Source organism: Filobasidium floriforme, assembly GCF_021052385.1.
Source record: "Filobasidium floriforme strain CBS 6241 chromosome Unknown HD553scaffold_9, whole genome shotgun sequence".
Lineage (NCBI taxonomy): Eukaryota > Fungi > Basidiomycota > Tremellomycetes > Filobasidiales > Filobasidiaceae > Filobasidium > Filobasidium floriforme.
In genome coordinates, this window is record NW_025763630.1 from 487280 (window position 1) to 507474 (window position 20195).

At 54.4% G+C, this 20195-nt stretch overlaps 6 protein-coding genes across 6 annotated transcripts; 4 read left to right on the forward strand and 2 right to left on the reverse strand.

The window, feature by feature from the left end:
- Positions 1–124: 124 nt before the first annotated feature.
- On the reverse strand, positions 125–837 carry HD553DRAFT_341583 (histone-fold-containing protein; the record flags this gene model as incomplete). The annotated part of the gene is made up of 3 exons (XM_046182649.1): positions 125–495; positions 621–702; positions 808–837. The coding sequence occupies 3 exons, from the start codon at positions 835–837 to the stop codon at positions 125–127; spliced, it is 483 nt and encodes a 160-aa protein (XP_046037138.1).
- Positions 838–1317: 480 nt separating this feature from the next.
- HD553DRAFT_341584 (uncharacterized protein) lies at positions 1318–4198 on the forward strand (the record flags this gene model as incomplete). The annotated part of the gene is made up of 6 exons (XM_046182650.1): positions 1318–2106; positions 2177–2299; positions 2368–2641; positions 2754–3127; positions 3232–3495; positions 3569–4198. 6 exons carry the CDS (start codon positions 1318–1320, stop codon positions 4196–4198), a joined length of 2454 nt encoding a protein of 817 aa, XP_046037139.1.
- Positions 4199–4650: 452 nt separating this feature from the next.
- On the forward strand, positions 4651–5968 carry HD553DRAFT_341585 (uncharacterized protein; the record flags this gene model as incomplete). The annotated part of the gene is made up of 4 exons (XM_046182651.1): positions 4651–4680; positions 4746–5029; positions 5111–5387; positions 5474–5968. 4 exons carry the CDS (start codon positions 4651–4653, stop codon positions 5966–5968), a joined length of 1086 nt encoding a protein of 361 aa, XP_046037140.1.
- Positions 5969–7359: 1391 nt separating this feature from the next.
- HD553DRAFT_341586 (uncharacterized protein) lies at positions 7360–14889 on the forward strand (the record flags this gene model as incomplete). Its single annotated transcript, XM_046182652.1, has 7 exons — positions 7360–7711; positions 7793–9807; positions 9885–10406; positions 10490–14427; positions 14500–14619; positions 14689–14761; positions 14830–14889. 7 exons carry the CDS (start codon positions 7360–7362, stop codon positions 14887–14889), a joined length of 7080 nt encoding a protein of 2359 aa, XP_046037141.1.
- Positions 14890–14907: 18 nt separating this feature from the next.
- On the forward strand, positions 14908–16366 carry HD553DRAFT_370288 (uncharacterized protein). The gene is made up of 5 exons (XM_046184168.1): positions 14908–15584; positions 15658–15706; positions 15772–15828; positions 15895–16096; positions 16157–16366. Exons 1-5 carry the CDS (start codon positions 15367–15369, stop codon positions 16267–16269), a joined length of 639 nt encoding a protein of 212 aa, XP_046037142.1. The 5' UTR covers positions 14908–15366; the 3' UTR covers positions 16270–16366.
- Positions 16367–17079: 713 nt separating this feature from the next.
- Positions 17080–19721, reverse strand: HD553DRAFT_271154 (uncharacterized protein; the record flags this gene model as incomplete). The annotated part of the gene is made up of 7 exons (XM_046177697.1): positions 17080–17201; positions 17264–17388; positions 17456–17512; positions 17587–17681; positions 17745–18276; positions 18347–18685; positions 18754–19721. 7 exons carry the CDS (start codon positions 19719–19721, stop codon positions 17080–17082), a joined length of 2238 nt encoding a protein of 745 aa, XP_046037143.1.
- Positions 19722–20195: the final 474 nt, after the last annotated feature.

Here is a 20195-nt window from a genome sequence, read left to right on the forward strand (position 1 = left end):
TGATGCGACCGCCAATGCTCTGCGCTTCCACAATCTCCAACGACTTTGCAGTCCTCCTCCTGAACGTCTCCCCGTTGTTCTGCCTCGCTTCAACGTCCATGCCATTCATCGCCGCCTAGACCGATCATCCGCTCCCTGTCCCTGCAGCTCCAACCCCCGCTTCATCCGACCCACCCTCGTCCTCGTCCTCTTCTTCCTCTTCCTCCTCGTCAGACTCCAACTCGGCGGGTTTGGCTCTCGATTTCCCCTTGGCCGTCGTACCTCCCCCTGCACCTGCACCTGTAGCATTCCCGCTCCCGCTCCCCGCACCCCCGCTGACGACCCCTCCTGTGGGATCCACAAACTTGGCCAAGACGTCGTCGAGGAAATCGTACGTCCTATTCACGTTGGCCAGTCGTTTCAAGTGGTAGGGCTGGATCTTTTTCGTGTTCTGTTCGCGGGCGATGGTGGTCGTCTGGAGGATGATGTCTTTGAGGAATAGTTCTAGTGCGCGGGCTGTCGAGAAAGAAAAGGATAGGCGAAGGCAGGGAGAACGACAAACGAAAGTGAACAGCAAGGAAATCAGTTAGAACTGATCATGATCCGACAAAAAGACGAAGAGGAAGAGCCCGACGACTCACAGATGACGATGGGTGCACCCGCAGCGACCTTTCCGATCTCTTCGTCTTCCTGCATGATCTTTTTGATCCGTGCCGTCGGGAACTGCGGGCGGTGGGCATCAACACGAATTATAAGCGTGGATTCATATGTTGTACGATGAGCATCTCGGTCGAAACTGTATAAAGTAGACTTAACATATCTACTGACCTTTGATTGAATTGCCTTTTTCCCCTTCATCGTGACGACAGATCTCCCTCCTCTTGTAGCTTGTATTTACGATGTGAACCTGATATCTATTCTATCTTTTGACGCGGTGAGCGATACGAGGGAGAAGGGGAATGTGTGCCCTTGGCCCTTGGCCCATGCTGGTGCTTATATACATCCGATCACCCTACTCGCAGCCAAACGTGTTGAATTGGGTCCACGCAGAGTCCACGCTCACCTTTCAACGCGATCGAATGGGCAAAGGTAGCCTTGATGGGGGTTGATTTATCGATCGGTGAATTCGGAGGTAATTTCAGGTAAATTGGCGCTATCATAATAACTAGAACAGCGATTTATGACGTGTCTTATTATTTATTAATTGTTTACGTTCGTCTGTTGATGAAGTCGTCTAAGTCGATCAGTCGAAGTCGACATGTTATCGACGTTATTACTATACTACCGTTCCATCATCTGTCTTACTACTAGTACCACCTAAACGTCGTCTACGCCATCATGTACCAGCAATCACGAACCCCCTACAATCGTCAGCAATACTACAGCCGACCTACAGGTCAGTCGACGTCGACGTCGACTGAAATCAACGACTCTTTCGCTACACTCCCTTTCGATCAATACCAGCCTTACAACCCCCCAAATATCCTTCAGCAACCCTTCTCAAGACCACTAGACCTTCCCTTAGACTTTGTCGACGTGCCAGATCAATCGACTGATGAGGTAGTCTATTTGGGCCGCGATACCATCATCCAAGAGATCGACGACCGATCCTCAGTGCAAATTCCTTCATTTTCGTCGGGCCAAGGGGGATACAATAACCCCTTCGATACACAGCCTCTGGCATCAAGTTCGCAGTTACTAGAGCCCTCTGCAAAGAAAGGTGCATCCCGAAAGGTCATTGTTGCCGCCAAACAGGCCCGTAAAGGCAACAAGGGTCGATCTCTTCGACACGACGAAGGAATCGACCCTTCGACCGCTCTAGAGGCCTCGCAGTCTATCGTACAGTCTCACCTGAGGGCTAAGGGTACAAAGAAGGTCTATCAAGGCTACATGAAGAGGTGTAGAACATGGCTGGACCTCTTTAACAAAACACGACAACCTGGCGACCCAAATCTCGAAGGAGCGCTAGACGTCTTGAGCGAACGTTCTGCCCGATGTGTTCACCTGTTCATCGCTCACGGGGTCTCAGGCAAGAATGGTACGAAGCCACACAGCAAAGACACATGCGATGGCATCAAGGCCGCGTTGCGAGCATACTTTCAAGAGACGTTCGGCAATCAGTGCTACGTGAGTGAAAGATCTTGCGTTTTCATTGAGTTCCGTGCCGACATCGTCAATTGCAACGACGCTTCCTCAGGGCGAATTCTGGCACCAGCGAGAGAACGGAACGTGGCATGGGAACCCTGTGTACGCTGGTGAAGTCAGGGATCTGATGAAATCGATCAAGAACCGGGATGGTCGAGCGGGAGTTAGCGAGCAGGTTCGTCCGCCGAAATCCTTCCCTCTTTCACCCTATAGATACTGATACACAGATTCATGTTCGTACAGTCTCTCCCGCTCTTACTACCCGATCTGCTCGTGCTTGTCAACTGGGTAGAGGCTCAGCTCAAGGTCGAGACTGATGCTAAAGCTCGAACTGAGTGGTTATTTGCCCTCGCGTACATGTGTACTACATGGTACCTGTGGTGTCGAATGGACGAGGTACTCAGCCTACAATACCAGCACGTGTCAGACAATGCTACCGACCCTGGATATCCAGGTCAAATACTCAAGACGATCACTCTGACGTTCCGAAAGACGAATCAGGCTGATGCGAGGAAGGGTGAGTGAAAGAGCAAGCGTTTTCATTGAGCAGCATAACAGCTCCGTACTGATGTATACCTCGCCTTGTATCATTGCGGTATGCTTATGTTCTTGTGGGACCGTGCTTATAGGTCGTGTCTATCAGGTTCATGACCCCACCAATCCCGACGAGCGCCCTGTTGCCGTTTGGCACCACCTTCAAAACTGGGTGAAACACGTTCGAGCCTTCACCCACGTCGACGCCAAGCCCCACTTCTTTCTGTTTCCTGTTATCGACAAGTTCGGAGGGGTTGATATAGAGAAGAGGATGTCTGCAGCGACGTGGCAGTCCATGTTCGATAGAATCGTCCACGATTCAGGCCTTGGTGATAAGTATTCGAATGGAAACTTCACCGGTCACTGTATGCGACGAGGAGGGGCTCAGTGGCGGTTTGGCGAAGACCCAGCCGTCAAATGGGCTCTACAGGCTTCAATATGGTGGGGAGGGTGGGCTGAAGGCGAGGCTGTAAGTATCTTTCAAGCTGTAAGGTGAAGTCGAAGCTCGGGTGAACATGCTAACATTTTCACCGGACATCCGATCGTTGTTGTCTATCTTGGCTTCTTGTCTAGGTCGGTACGATTGGACGCTATCTCTTGGAGGAACGTAATCAGCACGAGGCCTCGTACTCAGACCAGATGAATCCTGAGCGTAATCACGCTCGTCGAAGCATTCAGTCGTCCTCGACGGATTTGCAAATCGCCAAGACCGGTGATATAGCACAGCTCCGGGAGGAGATGAATCGACTTGCACGGGTCGTAGGACGTGAGATGGATGGCCTGCGAACAACATTGCGAGATCAGGAGCTAGACAGACCTGTAGAATCGATTCCGATGGTAAGTTCTCTGCTTTCGGTGATTAGGCAACTTATTTCACTGAACCGAGACCTTAACTGCTTTTCGACCTTAGGCGGGGATCCTGGGCCAAGTTGCTGATGCTGTCGTTGCCAGCCTCCTAGCCAAGGGTCTAGTGGGTCCTGCGACGATCTCTGCAGGTCCTGTGGTGCCAGCACAGGCGTCGACATCGAGCTCGAGTCGTCCGTTTGAATCGTCCGAACGTCGTGTCGAAAACATGCTAGCACCCGCTGCATCGCATGTGAACGCTCAGGGTGCAACTACTACGCCTTTCACCGAGCTACGACTCCGTCGTAGCGGTGAAATCGTGGGAAATCGACCTCCGAAGATACCGAAGACGTCGACGGTGAAAGAAGCAGTAAAACAGTGGTTTCAAGCTGGTGGCCACGAATATCACTACTACGCCTTGCAGGACTGGCCGAAGCAGTGGTATTCAGGTGCCAAGGGTGGTGACATAGTCCATAAGTCGATTCAGGTCATCTACGGCCAGCGAAGTCGATTGGGGATGGCGTACTCCATGCTCAATGAAGGAGCGACCGATTTCACCGAAGAGGGCTGGGTAAGATTCGAGACGAAATACCCGGAGAAGAAGATGACGGACGTCCTCGAAGCAATCAGGAACGATCTTGCTGCATCGGGGAAGATCACTAATCGCCCAAATCGCAAGCAGAACACCGATAAGTAGTCGAATACACGATGTTCTCGGCTTTTGCCTTTTTTTCCCATATTTCTACTGTTCTTCGTGTTTTTTGGGTTCGATCGTCTTTATACCACCGAAATACCTTTGTCTTTCACTCTGTATAGCTATATAACATGCACCGAGGCTGTATGTTTGATCTAGATCGATTTAATCGAGTTTGGGTGATTTTGAGAAAAAACCCTCGAAATCGACAAAAACGAGCAAAACGGTCGATGAACAATAAGGGATTTTCACCAAAATGATCGCCGTTTTTGCCTAGCATAGTCGAACGATTTCACCCAAGAACCTTCATCTACATCAACCACCTCGATATCGTTCTAAGTCTTAATATCAATACTAGATACTTCAAAACACCTCGTATCATTGCTCTAGACCTCCCTTACGCCTTACACGTTTCACCTCTGCCCAAACTAGTCTTTTTACTCCCGTTTCAAGCCATGTCGAACGCCCAAGGTTCTCAAAACGCCGTACGTCGAAACGTGACCTTCTTTCACCCGAATAAACGACTTACAAGCCTATAAACTGCTCATAGACCGCCTCATCCTCCTCTAGGCCCAAGCCTAAGCAGTGGGGAGGTGCAGAGGCGGCTGCTGCTCGGCATAGCAAGAGGTTGGCCGCTCAAGAAGAGGCTCGCGAGGCTCGCGAGAAGGCTGATCGCGAGAAGGCTGAGAACGCGGAGGCTGAGGCTGACCGCTGGGAGGAGCAGCAGAAGAAGAAGAGAGCTCGGGAGGACACAGACTCGGGCTCTGGTGACTCGGAGGACGAGTATGTCGAGGAGGGTGCGAAGAAGAAGAGGTCGAAGAGGGGGAAGAAGGCGTGAGTGAAATGTTGAGCTTTTGCACCGAGAAGCCTAACTCAGATCCTTTCGACCTCTTTACTCCTTCAATAATACGATAGCCCTACCCCTCTTCAAACTGTGGACGACGAGACCGATGGGGATGAGCTCGACGACGAGCAGGAGACCGAGGCTGCTGCTTCGGACCCCAATTTCGCCGGAGACAAGCAGCGAGCCGTGTTGGGGGAATATCTCCCTCAATTTTGGAAATACCAGGCCGCCAGGAAGTACTGGACTCCCCAGCGAGTCTACGAGTACTGGATGGAGGCCAGGGAGATCGTTCGAGAGAAGAAGAAGGTGCCGGAGGGAGAGGAGGTGAAGGCGTCGGCTCATATTGAGGTGAGTAGTCTTGGTGAAATCTTTCCCTCTTTCACCGGAACGAACCGACATCTGATCGTGATCATTTCATGTCTTCTATTCGCTAGTCTGCTATGCATATCTACTTCGCCCCAAAGGGTAAGGTATGGACGGGTCGCAAACGTTGCACCTGCTGCCAGAACCTCCCCCTGAAGGCGAAGAGGAGGATCTCGAAGGATGTTCCCGGTATCATCCTGAAATGCAAGCAGATTTCACCGACGGGGAGGTGCGCTCAGTGCGCTATCGGGGGGAATAAGTGCTCGCTGCAGTCGGATGGTGACGAGTTGGTGAGGGTCAAGAAGGGTCTAGATGAGGAGCTGCCGTATGAGGAGACCGAGGCGCTAGCGGTGGCCCTCGAGACCTACTCGAAAAAGAAGGCGAGTCCGAAGGGGAACGTTTTCGTCGATAAAAATAGGATGAAGGACTTCGCCGAGCTAGCTAGATTTCTAGCTGATCACGTCGCAGAGCTCAAGGATGATCTGCAAGGGTTACCGGTGCGATACGACGAAGTCGACGAGATCGAGGTGCTCGACGTCGATGGTGATATCGTGGACTTCTCGTAGCTGTGTATCCTTGTATTCTATGTTCTTATACGGTAATATGCAGGTCTTTATAATGAAATACGTGCTTCTTACACCTAGTCTAATAACATACTGTAAGCTCAAAACGTTCACGTTGTTCAGTAAGAACTTACGTCGATTCGAACATAACTTTGACTGAAAATGCACATAATTGCACCCACAACGTATGTCTAAGTATGTCACTTGAATATGTTCTAGCCATCTTATTCAAACGCTTCCAACTCAGAGTATGTTATATAAGGAGTATCAAAGATAGTGTATACAAGATTCGAGGAAGCTAGCACTGATGTAAGTCCTTCGTTTCACAAATTTGTTTCAAATCGAGCTCAGAATTGCTAGTCGAAACGAGGTCGTTTTGCGCTTAGAATTACGTGGAAATCATGACTAATTTCATCTGGGGCGGCGCCCTACGGGCGCGGGAGTATCCTAAGCGAGATAAAGTGATTTACAAACGAGATAAATCAAGATAAATTCGGCAAAAATAAAGACCTCGCAAAGTTGCCTGTTTGGGTGCAATTTACTTATTTTTCACTTTACGGAAATTCGATTTTTGCTACCGAAATCGACGATTGCCCGGGGCCTACAGCGTGTCGATTTATCGAGATAAATCCTTACGCATAAGAGGGGGGGGGCGCGGATGCAAAACACTCGCTCTGCGTGCTCATCGGCTCGCCAGCCCGCAAAGTAGGGGGAAGAGGGGACGGAATCAAGCGGAATCAAAAAATAAAATCGATCCCCCAGCCTAGCAGCTCTAGCTCGTGCAACGGTCGGGTTTTCATTCCATTCGACATGTTCAACCGTTCATCTCTTTTCGACCTCTTCGATTCTCTCCCTCCTCCTCCTCTTCTCTCTCTCTTCTCTTCTCTTCTCCTCTTCCCAGCCATCTAACCTCACACCCTTGGATGTCTGGGAAAGGAAAGACAGCCTAGAAGAAACACCCCACCCCGCTAGCTTCACACCCGATACACCCAAAAGACTTTTGACGACGCCGAAAAAAAAAGCACGAGAACCTTTCTCTAGCTTCTTAATCAACAACCCGTTCTTAGACTTGTTTCTCTTTCGTCCCCCCGCGAAAAAGGAAATATAAAGAGACTCGAAACGGAATAGAAGAAGAAAAGGTGGGCGGACAAGAGCTGTATAGTCAGCCGGGAGCGCCTTGGCTGACCTCTATGTCGGTGGAAAACAGGCTCTTTTGACCCGAACTTGAAAAAGCTGCAAAAGTAGATAGGAAACACTTTCGTCTAGGTGAGTCGGATCGTCGTGCTCTTGCAACATGGTCTTGTGCTGACGGACACTTTTTTCCACTTCCATTGTGTCAAAACCCGAAACCCGAACCAGTAGACGAAAAAAAAGTAGAGGAAGCTCGCACCAAAATGTCGTTCGCCCAACCCGTCCCCGCCGCCTCTAGCACCGACGCGGCTCCTTCTCAACCTGCCGTTCCCGCCTCTCTCGTCCCCCACGTCCCTTCGACCACCTCGTCTGCGCTTCCTCCCCGAGCCCAGGCTGCGGGGAGCGTAACCCTGCCGGCCTCTTCGAGGGGCTTCGACTCTGACGACCAAGGCCTGATGAACGCGGCTCTCAAGAAGGGAGAGTTGGTCGAAGAGTGGAAAGAGGGACAGGACGAGCCGGACATGGTGCTCGAGCTGGCGGACGGTCTGGCTCTGAGCGGAACGAGCTTTGGCGCGGAGGGAAAGAGCATCTCGGGAGAGTGTGTGTTTCAGACCGGTGAGTTCGAACGGTGTCGAAATCGGGAATGACGACAGGCGAGCTGACAGGAGGACCGGAATTCTCGTCCACGCTCGGCAGGAATGGTCGGATACCCTGAATCCTTGACGGACCCTTCGTATTCGTCTCAAATCCTCATCCTCACCTACCCCCTGATCGGCAACTATGGTGTTCCCGCTCGTCCCTCTCCCAACGAGGCGAGCAGCACCACCGACATTCCCGTCACTGCCGATGCTCACAACGTTCCTCCCACTTCCGACCTGCTCGACTCGCTTCCCGCCGAATTCGAGAGCTCGCACATCCACGTCTCGGCGTTGATCGTGGCCAACTACCACCCTAGCTACTCGCACCACCTGGCGCAGAGCAGTCTGGGCAAGTGGTTGAAGGAGCAGGGCGTACCTGCCATGTGGGGTGTGGACACGAGGATGTTGACCAAGAGGTTGAGGCAAGGTGGATCCATCCTCGGAAGGGTGCTCGCCAGGAAGGACGGCATCAACCTCGGCGTCGCTGCCGGACTCACCAAGGAGTCGAGCGAGGGTGCCAATTCGACTGGAGGAGTGCTCTCCAACGTCCAAAAGTTGTTGGGCGTCAACACTGGCAACTCTGCCGAAGCGCCTACTAACTGGAGGGAGCAGTACCACGTCGTCCCCTTTGCGGACCCCAATGCTGAGAACCTCGTGGCCAAGGTCTCCACCCGACAACCCGTCACCTACACCCCCAAGCCCACCTCGGAGCGTTCCGTCGTCCAGCACCCTACGGCCGGTCGACCTATCCGGGTCATCGCCGTGGACGTCGGGATGAAGTGGAACCAGATCAGGTGTTTCCGAAACCGAGGTGTCGAAGTCAAGGTCGTACCCTGGGACTACGATTTCAACACGCTCGAAAAGGAAGGCTCGTTCGACGGTCTGTTCGTCTCGAACGGTCCCGGTGACCCTTCCATGGTCGGTGCCACCGTCGACAACTTGCGCAAGATGATGGACAGCGCCAAGGTGCCCATCTTTGGTATCTGTCTCGGTCACCAGCTCCTCGCTCTCGCCTCGGGAGCCAAGACGAGCAAGATGAAGTACGGAAACCGAGGGATGAACTTGCCCTGTACTTGTTCGACTAGCGGGAGGTGTTACATCACCTCGCAGAACCACGGGTACCAGGTCGACGTCGAGACCCTCAAGGAAGGATGGGAAGCCTTGTTCACCAACGCCAACGACGGGTCCAACGAGGGAATCTGGATGGGACGAGAGGGCAAGCCCTACTTTTCGGTTCAGTTCCACCCAGAGTCTGCGCCCGGACCCAGGGATACCGAGTTCCTGTTCGACGTGTTCATCAACAACATGGTCGAGTCTGCCAAAGCTGGCAAGCTGGTCCCGATGATCATGCCCGGTGGAGAGCTCGTCGACAACGCCGCCAAGTACCCGAGGGAGAACGTGAAAAAGGTCCTCGTCCTCGGATCCGGTGGATTGTCGATCGGTCAAGCCGGAGAGTTTGACTACTCCGGTAGTCAGGCAATCAAGGCGTTGAAGGAGGAAGGGATCTACACCATCCTCGTCAACCCCAACATTGCTACCATCCAGACCAGCAAGGGTTTGGCGGACAAGGTCTACTTTTTGCCCGTCACCCCCGAGTTTGTTCGCAAGATCATCAAGCACGAAAAGCCCGATGGTATCTACGTCACTTTCGGTGGACAGACCGCGCTTAACGTCGGTATCAAGCTCAAGGACGAGTTTGCCAGGTTGGGAGTCAAGGTGCTCGGAACCCCGATCGATACGATCATCATGACCGAGGACCGAGAGCTGTTCGCCAACGCCATGGCCGAGATTGGAGAAAAGTGCGCCGAGTCTGCTACCGCCACGAGCATCGACGAGGCCATCGTTGCGGCCAACAACATCGGATATCCGGTCATCGTTCGTGCCGCCTACGCGCTCGGTGGATTGGGTTCAGGGTTTGCCAAGAACGACGATCAGCTCGTCGCGCTGTGTGACAAGGCGTTTGCCACCTCTCCCCAGGTCCTCGTCGAGAGGAGTATGAAGGGTTGGAAAGAGGTCGAGTACGAGGTCGTCCGTGATTCGAGGGACAACTGTATCACCGTCTGTAACATGGAGGTGAGTCGGGTCCCGGAGGACGAGTTCAAGACAGGGAAAGTGTTTTGCTAACCAGACCCTGCTTTTTTTTCACGCAGAACTTTGACCCTCTGGGTATCCACACTGGAGACTCGATCGTCGTCGCACCGTCGCAGACCTTGTCCGACGCCGACTACAACATGCTCCGTACCACCGCCGTCAACGTCATCCGCCACTTGGGAGTCATCGGAGAGTGCAACATTCAATACGCCCTCAACCCTTACTCTCAGGAATACTGTATCATCGAGGTCAATGCCCGTCTTTCGCGTTCGTCCGCCCTCGCTTCCAAGGCTACCGGTTACCCTCTCGCTTTCATCGCCGCCAAGTTGGGTCTGAACATTCCGCTCAACGAGATCAAGAACTCGGTCACCAAGGAGACGAGCGCTTGTTTCGAACCCAGCTTAGACTATGTCGTCGTCAAGATTCCCAGGTGGGACTTGAAGAAGTTTACCAGGGTCAACCCGGCGCTCAGCAGTTCGATGAAGTCGGTCGGAGAGGTTATGAGCATCGGTAGGACGTTCGAGGAGACGATCCAGAAGGCCATCAGGTGTATCGACGACTCGTTCCCTGGATTTGGAGACGTGAGCCTGTGTGTTCTCGGACTTGCACACCGGGAACATTCACTAATGCCCTTTGCCCTTGACGCTGCCGCCAACCTTTGCAGAACAACCTGGTCGAGGATATCGACACAGAGATTGCCAACCCTACCGACAAGCGATTGTTCGCCCTGGCTACCGCCTTGCACCGTGGTTACTCGGTCGAAAAGCTGAACGAGATGTCCTCGATCGACCCCTGGTTCTTGACTCGTCTCCAGCGACTCGTCCAGATGGAAAAGGCCATGGGCAAGCTCTCGGCTTCGACCATCCCCTCGGGCATGTTGCGACACGCCAAGCAGCTCGGATTCTCGGACAGGCAGATCGCCAAGGCCGTCTCGTCCAACGAGCTTGCCGTTCGTCGTCTCCGTCTCGAAGCCGGTATCTCGCCGTTCGTCAAACAGATCGACACGGTCGCCGCCGAATTCCCTTGTCACACCAACTACCTCTACAACACGTACAACGCTAGCGAGCATGACATCACCTTTGACGACCACGGTGTCATCGTGCTCGGTTCGGGTGTCTACCGAATCGGTTCCTCGGTCGAATTCGACTGGTGTGCCGTTCGAGCCATCCGAACCTTGCGGGCCAACGGAAGGAAGACGGTCATGATTAACTACAACCCCGAGACCGTCAGTACCGATTACGACGAGGCCGACCGTCTCTACTTTGAGACCATCAGCTTGGAGACCGTTCTCGATATTTACGATATCGAGCAATCGTCCGGAGTCATCTTGTCCATGGGAGGTCAGACCCCCAACAACATCGCTTTGCCCTTGCACCGTCAGAACGTCAAGATCTACGGTACTTCGCCCGAACTGATCGACACCGCCGAGAACCGTTACAAGTTTTCGCGAATGCTCGACAAGATCGGAGTCGACCAGCCCCTGTGGAAGGAGTTGACCAGCTTCGAAGAGGCCCGTGGCTTCTGTGACAAGGTCGGTTATCCCGTGCTCGTCAGGCCGTCGTACGTCTTGTCCGGAGCCGCCATGAACGTCGTCTTTTCGCAAGACGATCTCGCCGCGTACCTCTTGCAAGCTGCCGACGTTTCCCGAGACCACCCTGTCGTCATCACCAAGTACATCGAAGAGGCCAAGGAGATCGAGATGGACGCCGTTGCCAAGGACGGAAAGATGGTTATGCACTACATCTCGGAGCACGTCGAGAATGCTGGTGTTCACTCTGGTGACGCCACTTTGATCTTGCCGCCTCAAGATCTCGACCCCGAGACCATCCGCAAGATCGAGATTGCCACTCAAAAGATCGGTCAAGCGCTCAACGTCACCGGACCTTACAACATCCAGTTCATCGCCAAGAACAACGAGATCAAGGTCATCGAATGCAACTTGCGTGCCGCTCGATCGTTCCCCTTTGTCTCGAAGGTCACCGGGATTGACGCGATCGAGATGGCTACCAAGGTCATGCTCGACATTCCCGTCCGAGCGTACCCCGAGTTGAAGATGCCTCCCAACTATGTCGGTGTCAAGGTGCCTCAGTTCTCCTTTAGCCGATTGTCGGGCGCCGACCCCGTCCTCGGAGTCGAGATGGCTTCTACCGGAGAAGTCGCTTGTTTCGGCAAAGACAAGTACGAGGCCTACCTCAAGGCTTTGATCTCCACCGGAATCTTCCCTCCCAAGAAGAACATTTTGCTCTCGATCGGTTCCTTCAAGGAAAAGCTCGAGATGCTGTCCTCGGTCCAGAAGCTGCACAGGATGGGTTACAACCTGTTTGCCACCTCGGGTACTGCCGATTTCATTCAGGAGCACGGCATTCCCGTCAAGTACCTTGAAGCCTTGCAAGACAACGACGAGGAGGACCCTCAGAAGACCGAGTACTCGTTGACCAAGCACTTGGCACAGAACCTGATCGACGTCTACATCAACTTGCCTTCCAAGAACCGATACCGACGACCCGCTTCGTACGTGTCCAAGGGATACAAGTCGCGTCGTATGGCCGTCGACTTTGCGATCCCCTTGATCACCAACGTCAAGAACGCCAAGTTGTTCATCGAGGCCGTCATCAGGAAGCCTGCCTTTGACATTTCGAGCGTCGACTTCAAGACCTCGCACGAGACTCACACCTTCCCCGGTCTCGTCAACGTGCAGGCGTTCGTGCCCGGTATCGCCGCCAGCGGCTCGGACGACTTTAACCAGGTCTCGCAAGCCTCGGTTCGAGGCGGTTTCACGACCGTGCACATGTCCGGTCAAGGCTCTGGCAGCTCCATCGAGGACGAGATTTCGCTCCAGGTCGCTCAGGCCAACGCTTCAGGTGCCGCTCACTGCGACTACTTCTTCTCGGTCGCTGCATCTGCCGACAACGCCACCAGGATCGGTACCGATGCCGTCCTGAACGGAAGCAAGGCTTTGTACATTCCCTTCAACGAGTTTAGCCCTGCCAACAAGGTCGCCAGCATCGCTGGTCACTTTGCTGCCTGGCCCACCGAGCGACCCATCATCACCGACGCAAAGACCACCGACCTCGCCTCGATCTTGTTGTTGGCCAGCTTGAACGGACGCAGCATTCACGTGACCAACGTCGCCACCCGCGACGACATCAGCCTCATCGTCCTCGCCAAGGAGAAGGGCTTGAAGGTTACTTGCGATGTCGCCGTCTACTCGCTGTTCTTCACCAAGGAGCAATTCCCCGGAAGCACTTGTCTGCCTACCGCCGAAGAGCAAAAGGTGTTCTGGGACCACATCGACGCCATCGACATGCTTTCGGTCGGATCTATCCCTTACCAGCTCGCCAAGGAGCTCGGACACGCGCCCTCAATCACCGCCGGTATCGAGGAGACTCTTCCGCTCTTGCTCGGTGCCGTTGCCGAGGGTAGGTTGACCTTGGACGACATCAGCGCCAAGCTGTACGAGAACCCCAGGGCCATTTACGAGCTGCCCGAGCAGACCCAGACCTACGTCGAGGTCGAGATCTCGCGCTCGTCTGCCTTCCAGTCGAACTCGGGCTGGTCACCGCTCGCTGGAAAGAACGTTGCCGGTGCCGTTCACCGAGTCGTTACTTACGGCTCGTCCGTCTTCCTTGACGGTCGGTCGAGCAGCATGCCTTTGGGCCGAGACATTTCCAGCTCCATCGGTCGAACTATCGCTCCCAGGGCGTCTCGAAGCTCCTTCAGCCGGGCCCGATCATCGATCAGTGGTGTTGCTGGATTCGGTTCCCCTGCGCCCGGTCCGCGAAGCCCCACGTTCGACAGTGCGCCCGCCAACCTCATGTCTCTCTCATCGGTACCCGGTGTCGAGTCTAGCGAGCAGCGTCGCACTCGGGAGATTTCTCCCGTCCGACCTTTCGCTGGTCTCCAGGCTCACCCCGCTTTCGCTAGGAGGCATATCCTCTCGGTCAAGCAGTTTGCTCGGGAGGACTTGCACTACCTCTTCAGCATCGCTTCCGAGATGAGGACCCAGGTGGAGCGAAGCGGATCCGTCAACACCTTGCAGGGCCGAGTCCTGGCCACCTTGTTCTACGAGAACTCGACCAGGACCTCGACCTCGTTCGAAGCCGCCATGAAGCGATGTGGTGGTGAGGTGACCCAGGTCGCCGCCGACCGCTCTTCGGTCACCAAGGGAGAGTCCCTGGGCGACACCATCAGGACTCTGGGATGTTACGCGGACGCCATCGTCATCAGGCACCCCGAAGTCGGAAGCTCGCAAACGGCTGCCAAGTTCTCGCCCGTTCCCATTGTCAACGCTGGTGACGGTATCGGCGAGCACCCTACGCAGAGCTTGCTCGACGTCTTCTGTATCCGAGAAGAGTTGGGTTCCGTCAACGGGATCACCGTCACCCTGATCGGTGACTTGAAGAACGGCAGGACCGTCCACAGCTTGGTCAAGCTCTTGTCGCTCTACTCGGTCACATTGAACTTTGTGTCGCCTCCTTCGCTCGCGATGCCCGAGTCTGTCAAGGCCGAGGCCACCAAGGCTGGTGTTCAGTGGAACGAGTACGTCAACCTCGACGAGGTCGTCGGAAAGAGCGACGTCTTGTACGTCACCCGGGTGCAGAAGTAAGTTCGACTGGGGGACGCAATACGTTCAATCGCGACCGGTCTTTAATTGTTCACCTTTACAATAAACAGGGAGCGATTTGCCAACGAGAACGAGTACGATGCTGTCAAGGACATGTACATTATCGACAACGACTTGTTGCAACGCGCCAAGCCCACCACCATCGTGATGCACCCTCTGCCCAGGAACAAGTGGGTCTTTCTGTGCCGTACAAATGCAAGCTGAGCCGGCTGGGCTGATGCGCTCGTTTCTTCATCTAGCGAAATCGACCCCGCTGTCGACTTTGATGTCAAGCGTGCTGCCTACTTCCGTCAGATGCGATACGGTCTTTTCGTAAGTTGTTCTGCGCATCATCTACCTTGCGCTGGGCCGCCCACTGACGTATTCATTGCTGCCTACAGATCCGCATGGCCCTATTGACCCTGATCCTTGCACCCGGCACCTTGAACCCTGCTGCCTAGACGCTTACAAACAGCGTCCATATCAAAATCTCAACATCAATCCCAGTAGCTGCGCCTATGGCAGCTTTGACGAATTTTCTCCAGAAACAAAAGAAACAGCATGAACCGAAGTGGAAAGTCGAGATGAATCAGCGGAGCATTGGGGGATGCAACCGTCGATGAAGTCCTATCTGCGCGGTTCCGAAACAATTCTTGTATGATAGACCCTCTAGATGACAGATGCAATAACATTGCGTCTTTGAATTGTTGGCACAAGAGGCGCTACAGGATCCTTGTCGACACCGGTCGAAGTCTAGAGTCGTAGATCCGTAAGGTCATATTTGTATCGTATTTCGCCGAGGTTGCTTCCGGGTCAACTCGCTCGTTGCTCGTTGTAAATACAACTCGACCGTAACATCAACAACAGGTTCACAGGCGTGGGCGACTATCATTTGCATCGTTTCTTGGGCAATATCGTGGAACGACTATATCATCACCATGCCATCGGTATCAAGCACAGGGGATGCCCCCTTCATGCCTAGGTCGGCAAGCGTATCGGGAACCAGGCCGATTTCGCAACTAGCCAGACATGGGAAATACGTCGCGATCGGGACTGCAGGCGTATGGTACTGTGATGCTCTGAACCTCGTTCGGGAAGCTATGGACGCCGAGTCTGATGGGTCGTGGCTGAACAAGAAGGGGACCGCCAGTCATAGGTGAGTTATAGCGAGATCTGGCGGCTACCGCATCGCAATCTAGGCCAACACAGCTCTGTCTCACACGGATCAGAGGAAGGAAGACCATGACGCTCTCTCTACTACTGCAGGGTGTCACTGTGGTGGGTAGCGGTTGTCTACTTGTATCTTTGTTATGAAAGCTAACGAGAAGCCTTTTTGCTTGCAGGCAATATTTCTCTACCTCGTTGTCTTCTTGCCATGGCTTCGGGGATACATGCCAAATGTGAGCCTTGCATTATCCAGTCTGAATATTCATTGGTAATGCTGACAGACTTGCCCATTTCTCTAGTACCCTCTGTGGCAGCGATCGAAACGTCTACGGTTGATCGTTCCGGCAAGTCGGGTTCTGGCTCGAAATAACGGCCACCTCGTCGCTCACCTCGCTTTGCGATTGCAGGTTCTGACGTTTAGCATCTTGGTTGGCTGGCTGTCTTGCGTACGGGCTCTGAAAGCAGGTGCAGGTGTAGGCCTCTTCAAAGCGATGACCGCTGGTGAGTCATCTCGTCTCGACGTCGGCGAGAGAACGAGTCCATAACACGCCTACGCTGCAGCGACTTCCTTCCACCTCTTGATATTCGGATGTATCGGCTTGATCCCAACCCCAATGGTACCGCTTCCGAATGTGGTACCCTCTCGCAACGACATCGACCCCAAGACCAAGTAGAGGATAGCATCATCGGTTCCCCATACAACACATCGCGCCGCCATTTTTGTACATTCACGTGTGCCGAGGTACAACCATCAACATGACATATAATTCACGGGTCGTGTCTACATGCGAGAGGCAAAGATGGCTTCGAAACGTCCAGCTTCGCTGTCTTGGTTCGTCAACTCGGGACAACCGACGAACGCTGCCGAGGCCTGGCAGGCGGGAGAACCCTTCGAGCCGACCTGGTGAAGCTTGAGCCTCAGACCATACTCTGCGGTCTGGTGAGGCTCGTAGACGCCAGTCCTGCGGGCCTCGAGGGCGTCCAGGTGACCGATCTCGAACTCGGGGTAACAGCTACGGCAGTAGATGGGATCGAGCTTGAGCTTTTGGGTCGTCTTGTCGTCGATGTGAGAGACTGGGCAGCAGGCGGGTTTGCTGGGCCCGACCTTGCTTTGCGGGGCACGATCCGTGACGGCGATGGAAGGCATACTTTCTGTGGGTTTGCTCGAGTAGTGTGGTTTACGGATTGTTGCCTCTACCTTGTCGAGAAAGACCAGTCACGATCGACCGGATTTTGATCCCTACTTATACTAGTCGTTCTAGACCGTTTGAAAGGGACTGCGAGATCTACTGCAACAGCAGGGACCCATGAGCAACGGGGTATCGCAACAAAGGAGAGTATTTCTGATGCTATTTCATTGTCGCAGGCTCTGATCTACAAGATACATGTGTGTACCCAGGAATGAGCCTGATGCCTCTATGGATACATGTAGTACGCGAATCTATCCTCTTCTAAGTAATTGTCAATGTGGGATTGCCCCTAGCCTAGAACGAGAAGATACCAGATCCTCCGCGTCGTCGTCCACCTCCGAAAGGATGAACGACAATGGCCGATAAGAACAGACCGACTGTCAAACCGATGGCGACCTGCACCAACTGCTGTGCGACTGTCAGGGGAAAATTGACGTCAGGCGCTCTCCTTTGTTGTGAAGTTCCACCAACAACTCACCTTGGAAACCGGTCGAGTACGATGTCGAGCTACCGTCAGCGCTCTCAGCAGCAAAGTTGAACAGTCCACCGTTTCCGAGACCCGAGGGAAGCTGGAAGAGTACCCCGACCAACATGACGACGAAGCTGAAAGATTGGGGAATTGACTTATCAGCGATTGTCGTCAGCCGCACGTCCCGCAACATCCGCTCACCTGGTCCCTTTGAAGAAACGTCCCCAGACGTTGCCGAGCAGACCGACGCAGAACGACCTGCGAGACCATGCATGAGTGACTTGAATGAGACTAGCTTGACGGGAAGACGTGTAGTCAGGAGCGCAACTTACCCAATGGCAGAGGTGATATCGGCACGATTGGGGAATGCTTTGGCAGAAAAGTGGTTCGCACTCCACCCTGCGCACGAGATCAGAACCATTGCAGGCTGACAACGTTGAAGGGAATAAGTATCGCGCCAGATCACCAGTGACACGACCTGACGACTCACCAATTCTTTGGCCAAGATAGGCTGAGATTGCCTGAGAGACAGCCAGAACGAGTAACCCGGGACGATGAGGAAGTACCACCAAGCCGGGACCGTTTGCAGATACCAAGGTGCTCCGGGGTAATGTGTAATGTGACAGTCCCAATCCCTTCCATCACCAGAGACTTCGCTGCCGGTGATACGGCGGTAAAATTCTGCTCCGATGGCGATACCGAAACCCAGGAAGAGCGAGTAGATGACAGAGTACCCCATCCTGACGCTACCCGAAGTGATGTTCCTGCTAGCCAGCTCCAGAGAGCCGGAGAGAACGATGTAACCGGGAAGGATGAGCACGATGGCGGATGACGTGACGGCGGTGTAACAAAAGTAGTTGGAAGAAGCCAGAGCGGCCGCCAGGAAGGACTGGATGGTGGCGATGACGATTTCGAAGACGTTCGAGTATAGGTCGTTCCGGGAGGCCAGAATCTGAATGGCGACCAGGAGCATACCCAACGGGAACGAAATGAGGGCGTCGATGAAACTTCCGTAGAAAGCGCTGTCAACATGGATCAGAGTCGCTGGTCAGCAAGAATGTCTCTCCAAACTTCTCGCCTAACCAGACTCACACGCAACAAATGAAGGAACTGCAGAACCCTCCGATGACGATCTGAGCCCACAAGGGGTAGTGCGGCTTGGAAGTCATCAAGATGTCCAGCTGTTTCGACGCTTCCTCGGCGGACAGCTGGTCGTGGACGACGTCCCAGTAGAGGTGATGCGTAGCCAAAAGCTTCTGAAGGTCAAGACCTCCGGCTTGCTTTAAGAATTTCGTCTCGCTGGTGTGAGTGGCGTCGTCGTTGAACGAGATCAAGACGAGGCCAGGCAAGGAGACGACCTGGCAGGTGAGTTCGAGGACACGAGCGGTAGCCTGAATTTGGGCCTCGAGCCTGTGCGTAGGAGAACCGAACCTGGGACAAAGGTATGGGTCATGTTAGTTTCAGCGAGAAGTTGACGTGGAACGCCCCCCCCCACTCACATCATGAAAGCACGAATCAACTTCATCAAAAACTGCTGCCTCGCCAAGATGGCAGCGACGTGCTGGATGATGAAGATTTCCTGCTGCTTCTTCTTCTCCTTGGCCTTCTTCCTCTTCTTCTTTTCGGCCTCCCACTTTTCGCGCTTGCGATCGTCCTCGAGCTGCCATTTGGTGGGTTTCTCGGTAAAGTAGTCCGAACCGCGATCGCCGTACTCGCTCGGAGGCGTTCCAGGCTGGCTTCCCTTGCCGCTCATAAAGTTCTTGAAGTGAGAGCCCGGTGTCAAGGGCAGATGGGTGAGGTCCGTAAACGACTTGATGCTGAACGGCTTGCCAGATCGAGTGCGGGGAGGCAATTCGATGGCGGTGGGACGGGTACGGTTGTCGGTCGTGGCGGGTCGATTGAGCGCGTTGCTGGAGGGCATCATCTGGGTCTGACTGGTAGGAGACTCGTCCGTATTGACACGAGTAGCGCTCTGCGGGGTTTCAGATCGCTCGTACAGCGAGGTGGGTCGCGAATTATCCCCACTCTCGCGAGGTCCGTCGCCGACAGAGTACCTAGACAAGCGGTAGCCGGGCCTCTTGGCGTTGGCCGTCAGGGATGCACCAGCAGGCGTAGCGGCCCCGGTCAACGATCCGGCGCCCTGGATGAGCGCACCAAAGACACCTGCACCACTCTTGGCTCCCTTCGGTCGGTCATAGTCGTCTACGTCCAGACCCAACCTATCCGCAGCCCTTTTCACAGACTGCATGAACCTCGGACTCTGCCTGCCCGAGGCTGACAACGAGTTGTGACTCTGGCTTCGATGCTCAGCCGCAAACGGTGCGTTGGGAACGGTCAGATCCGAGTTCTCGCCCGTACCAGCAAAGTCTCCTTCGGGGGCTGGGGGATCCGAGACGGCGTGCTTTCGCCGCTGTTGCAAGGTGGCTCCCACGGTCGAATGCAAGGGCGACCTCACACGACCGGGCATATTCTCGGTATAGCTCCTGCGGTTCTTGGCGTCGTTTTCCTTTTTCAACCGTCTCATCTCCTTTTCCAGCCTCGCCCTGTCTTCCTTTTCCCTCTTTTTCCTCCACTTGCGTTCCCTCTCGCGCTCTTCCTCGGAATCGCTCGAATCCTCCGATGGCATCAAACTGGGGGCTCGAGAACTGGCGGGAGTGGATTGACCGGACGGGTTGTTCTGGCCATTATCGTACAGGGTCAAGAGAGAGGCGAGAACACCACCGCCGGCTACGGCTCCGGCACCCATACCAGTTCGACCCCCGAGTCCCATGCCCTGGATGCCCGCACCGTTGACACCGCCCTGTCGGCCTCGACCGGTCACGGTCCCAGCGACACCGTTGGCGACTCCCATAGCACCCTTGCCCACGCCGGTGACGACTCCAGCAGCTCCTCTTCCTACTCCGGTCGCTACACCCCCCACACCAGTAGCCACCCCGTTGAC

Excerpts from the sequence above, each read along its gene's own strand:
- HD553DRAFT_370288 (XM_046184168.1), top strand. The coding sequence starts at position 15,367 with ATGCCATCGGTATCAAGCACAGGGGATGCCCCCTTCATGCCTAGGTCG. Across the intron at positions 15,585-15,657 it reads AAGGGGACCGCCAGTCATAG|AGGAAGGAAGACCATGACGC; the intron begins GTGAGTTATAGC and ends CACACGGATCAG. Across the intron at positions 16,097-16,156 it reads CTTCAAAGCGATGACCGCTG|CGACTTCCTTCCACCTCTTG; the intron begins GTGAGTCATCTC and ends CCTACGCTGCAG.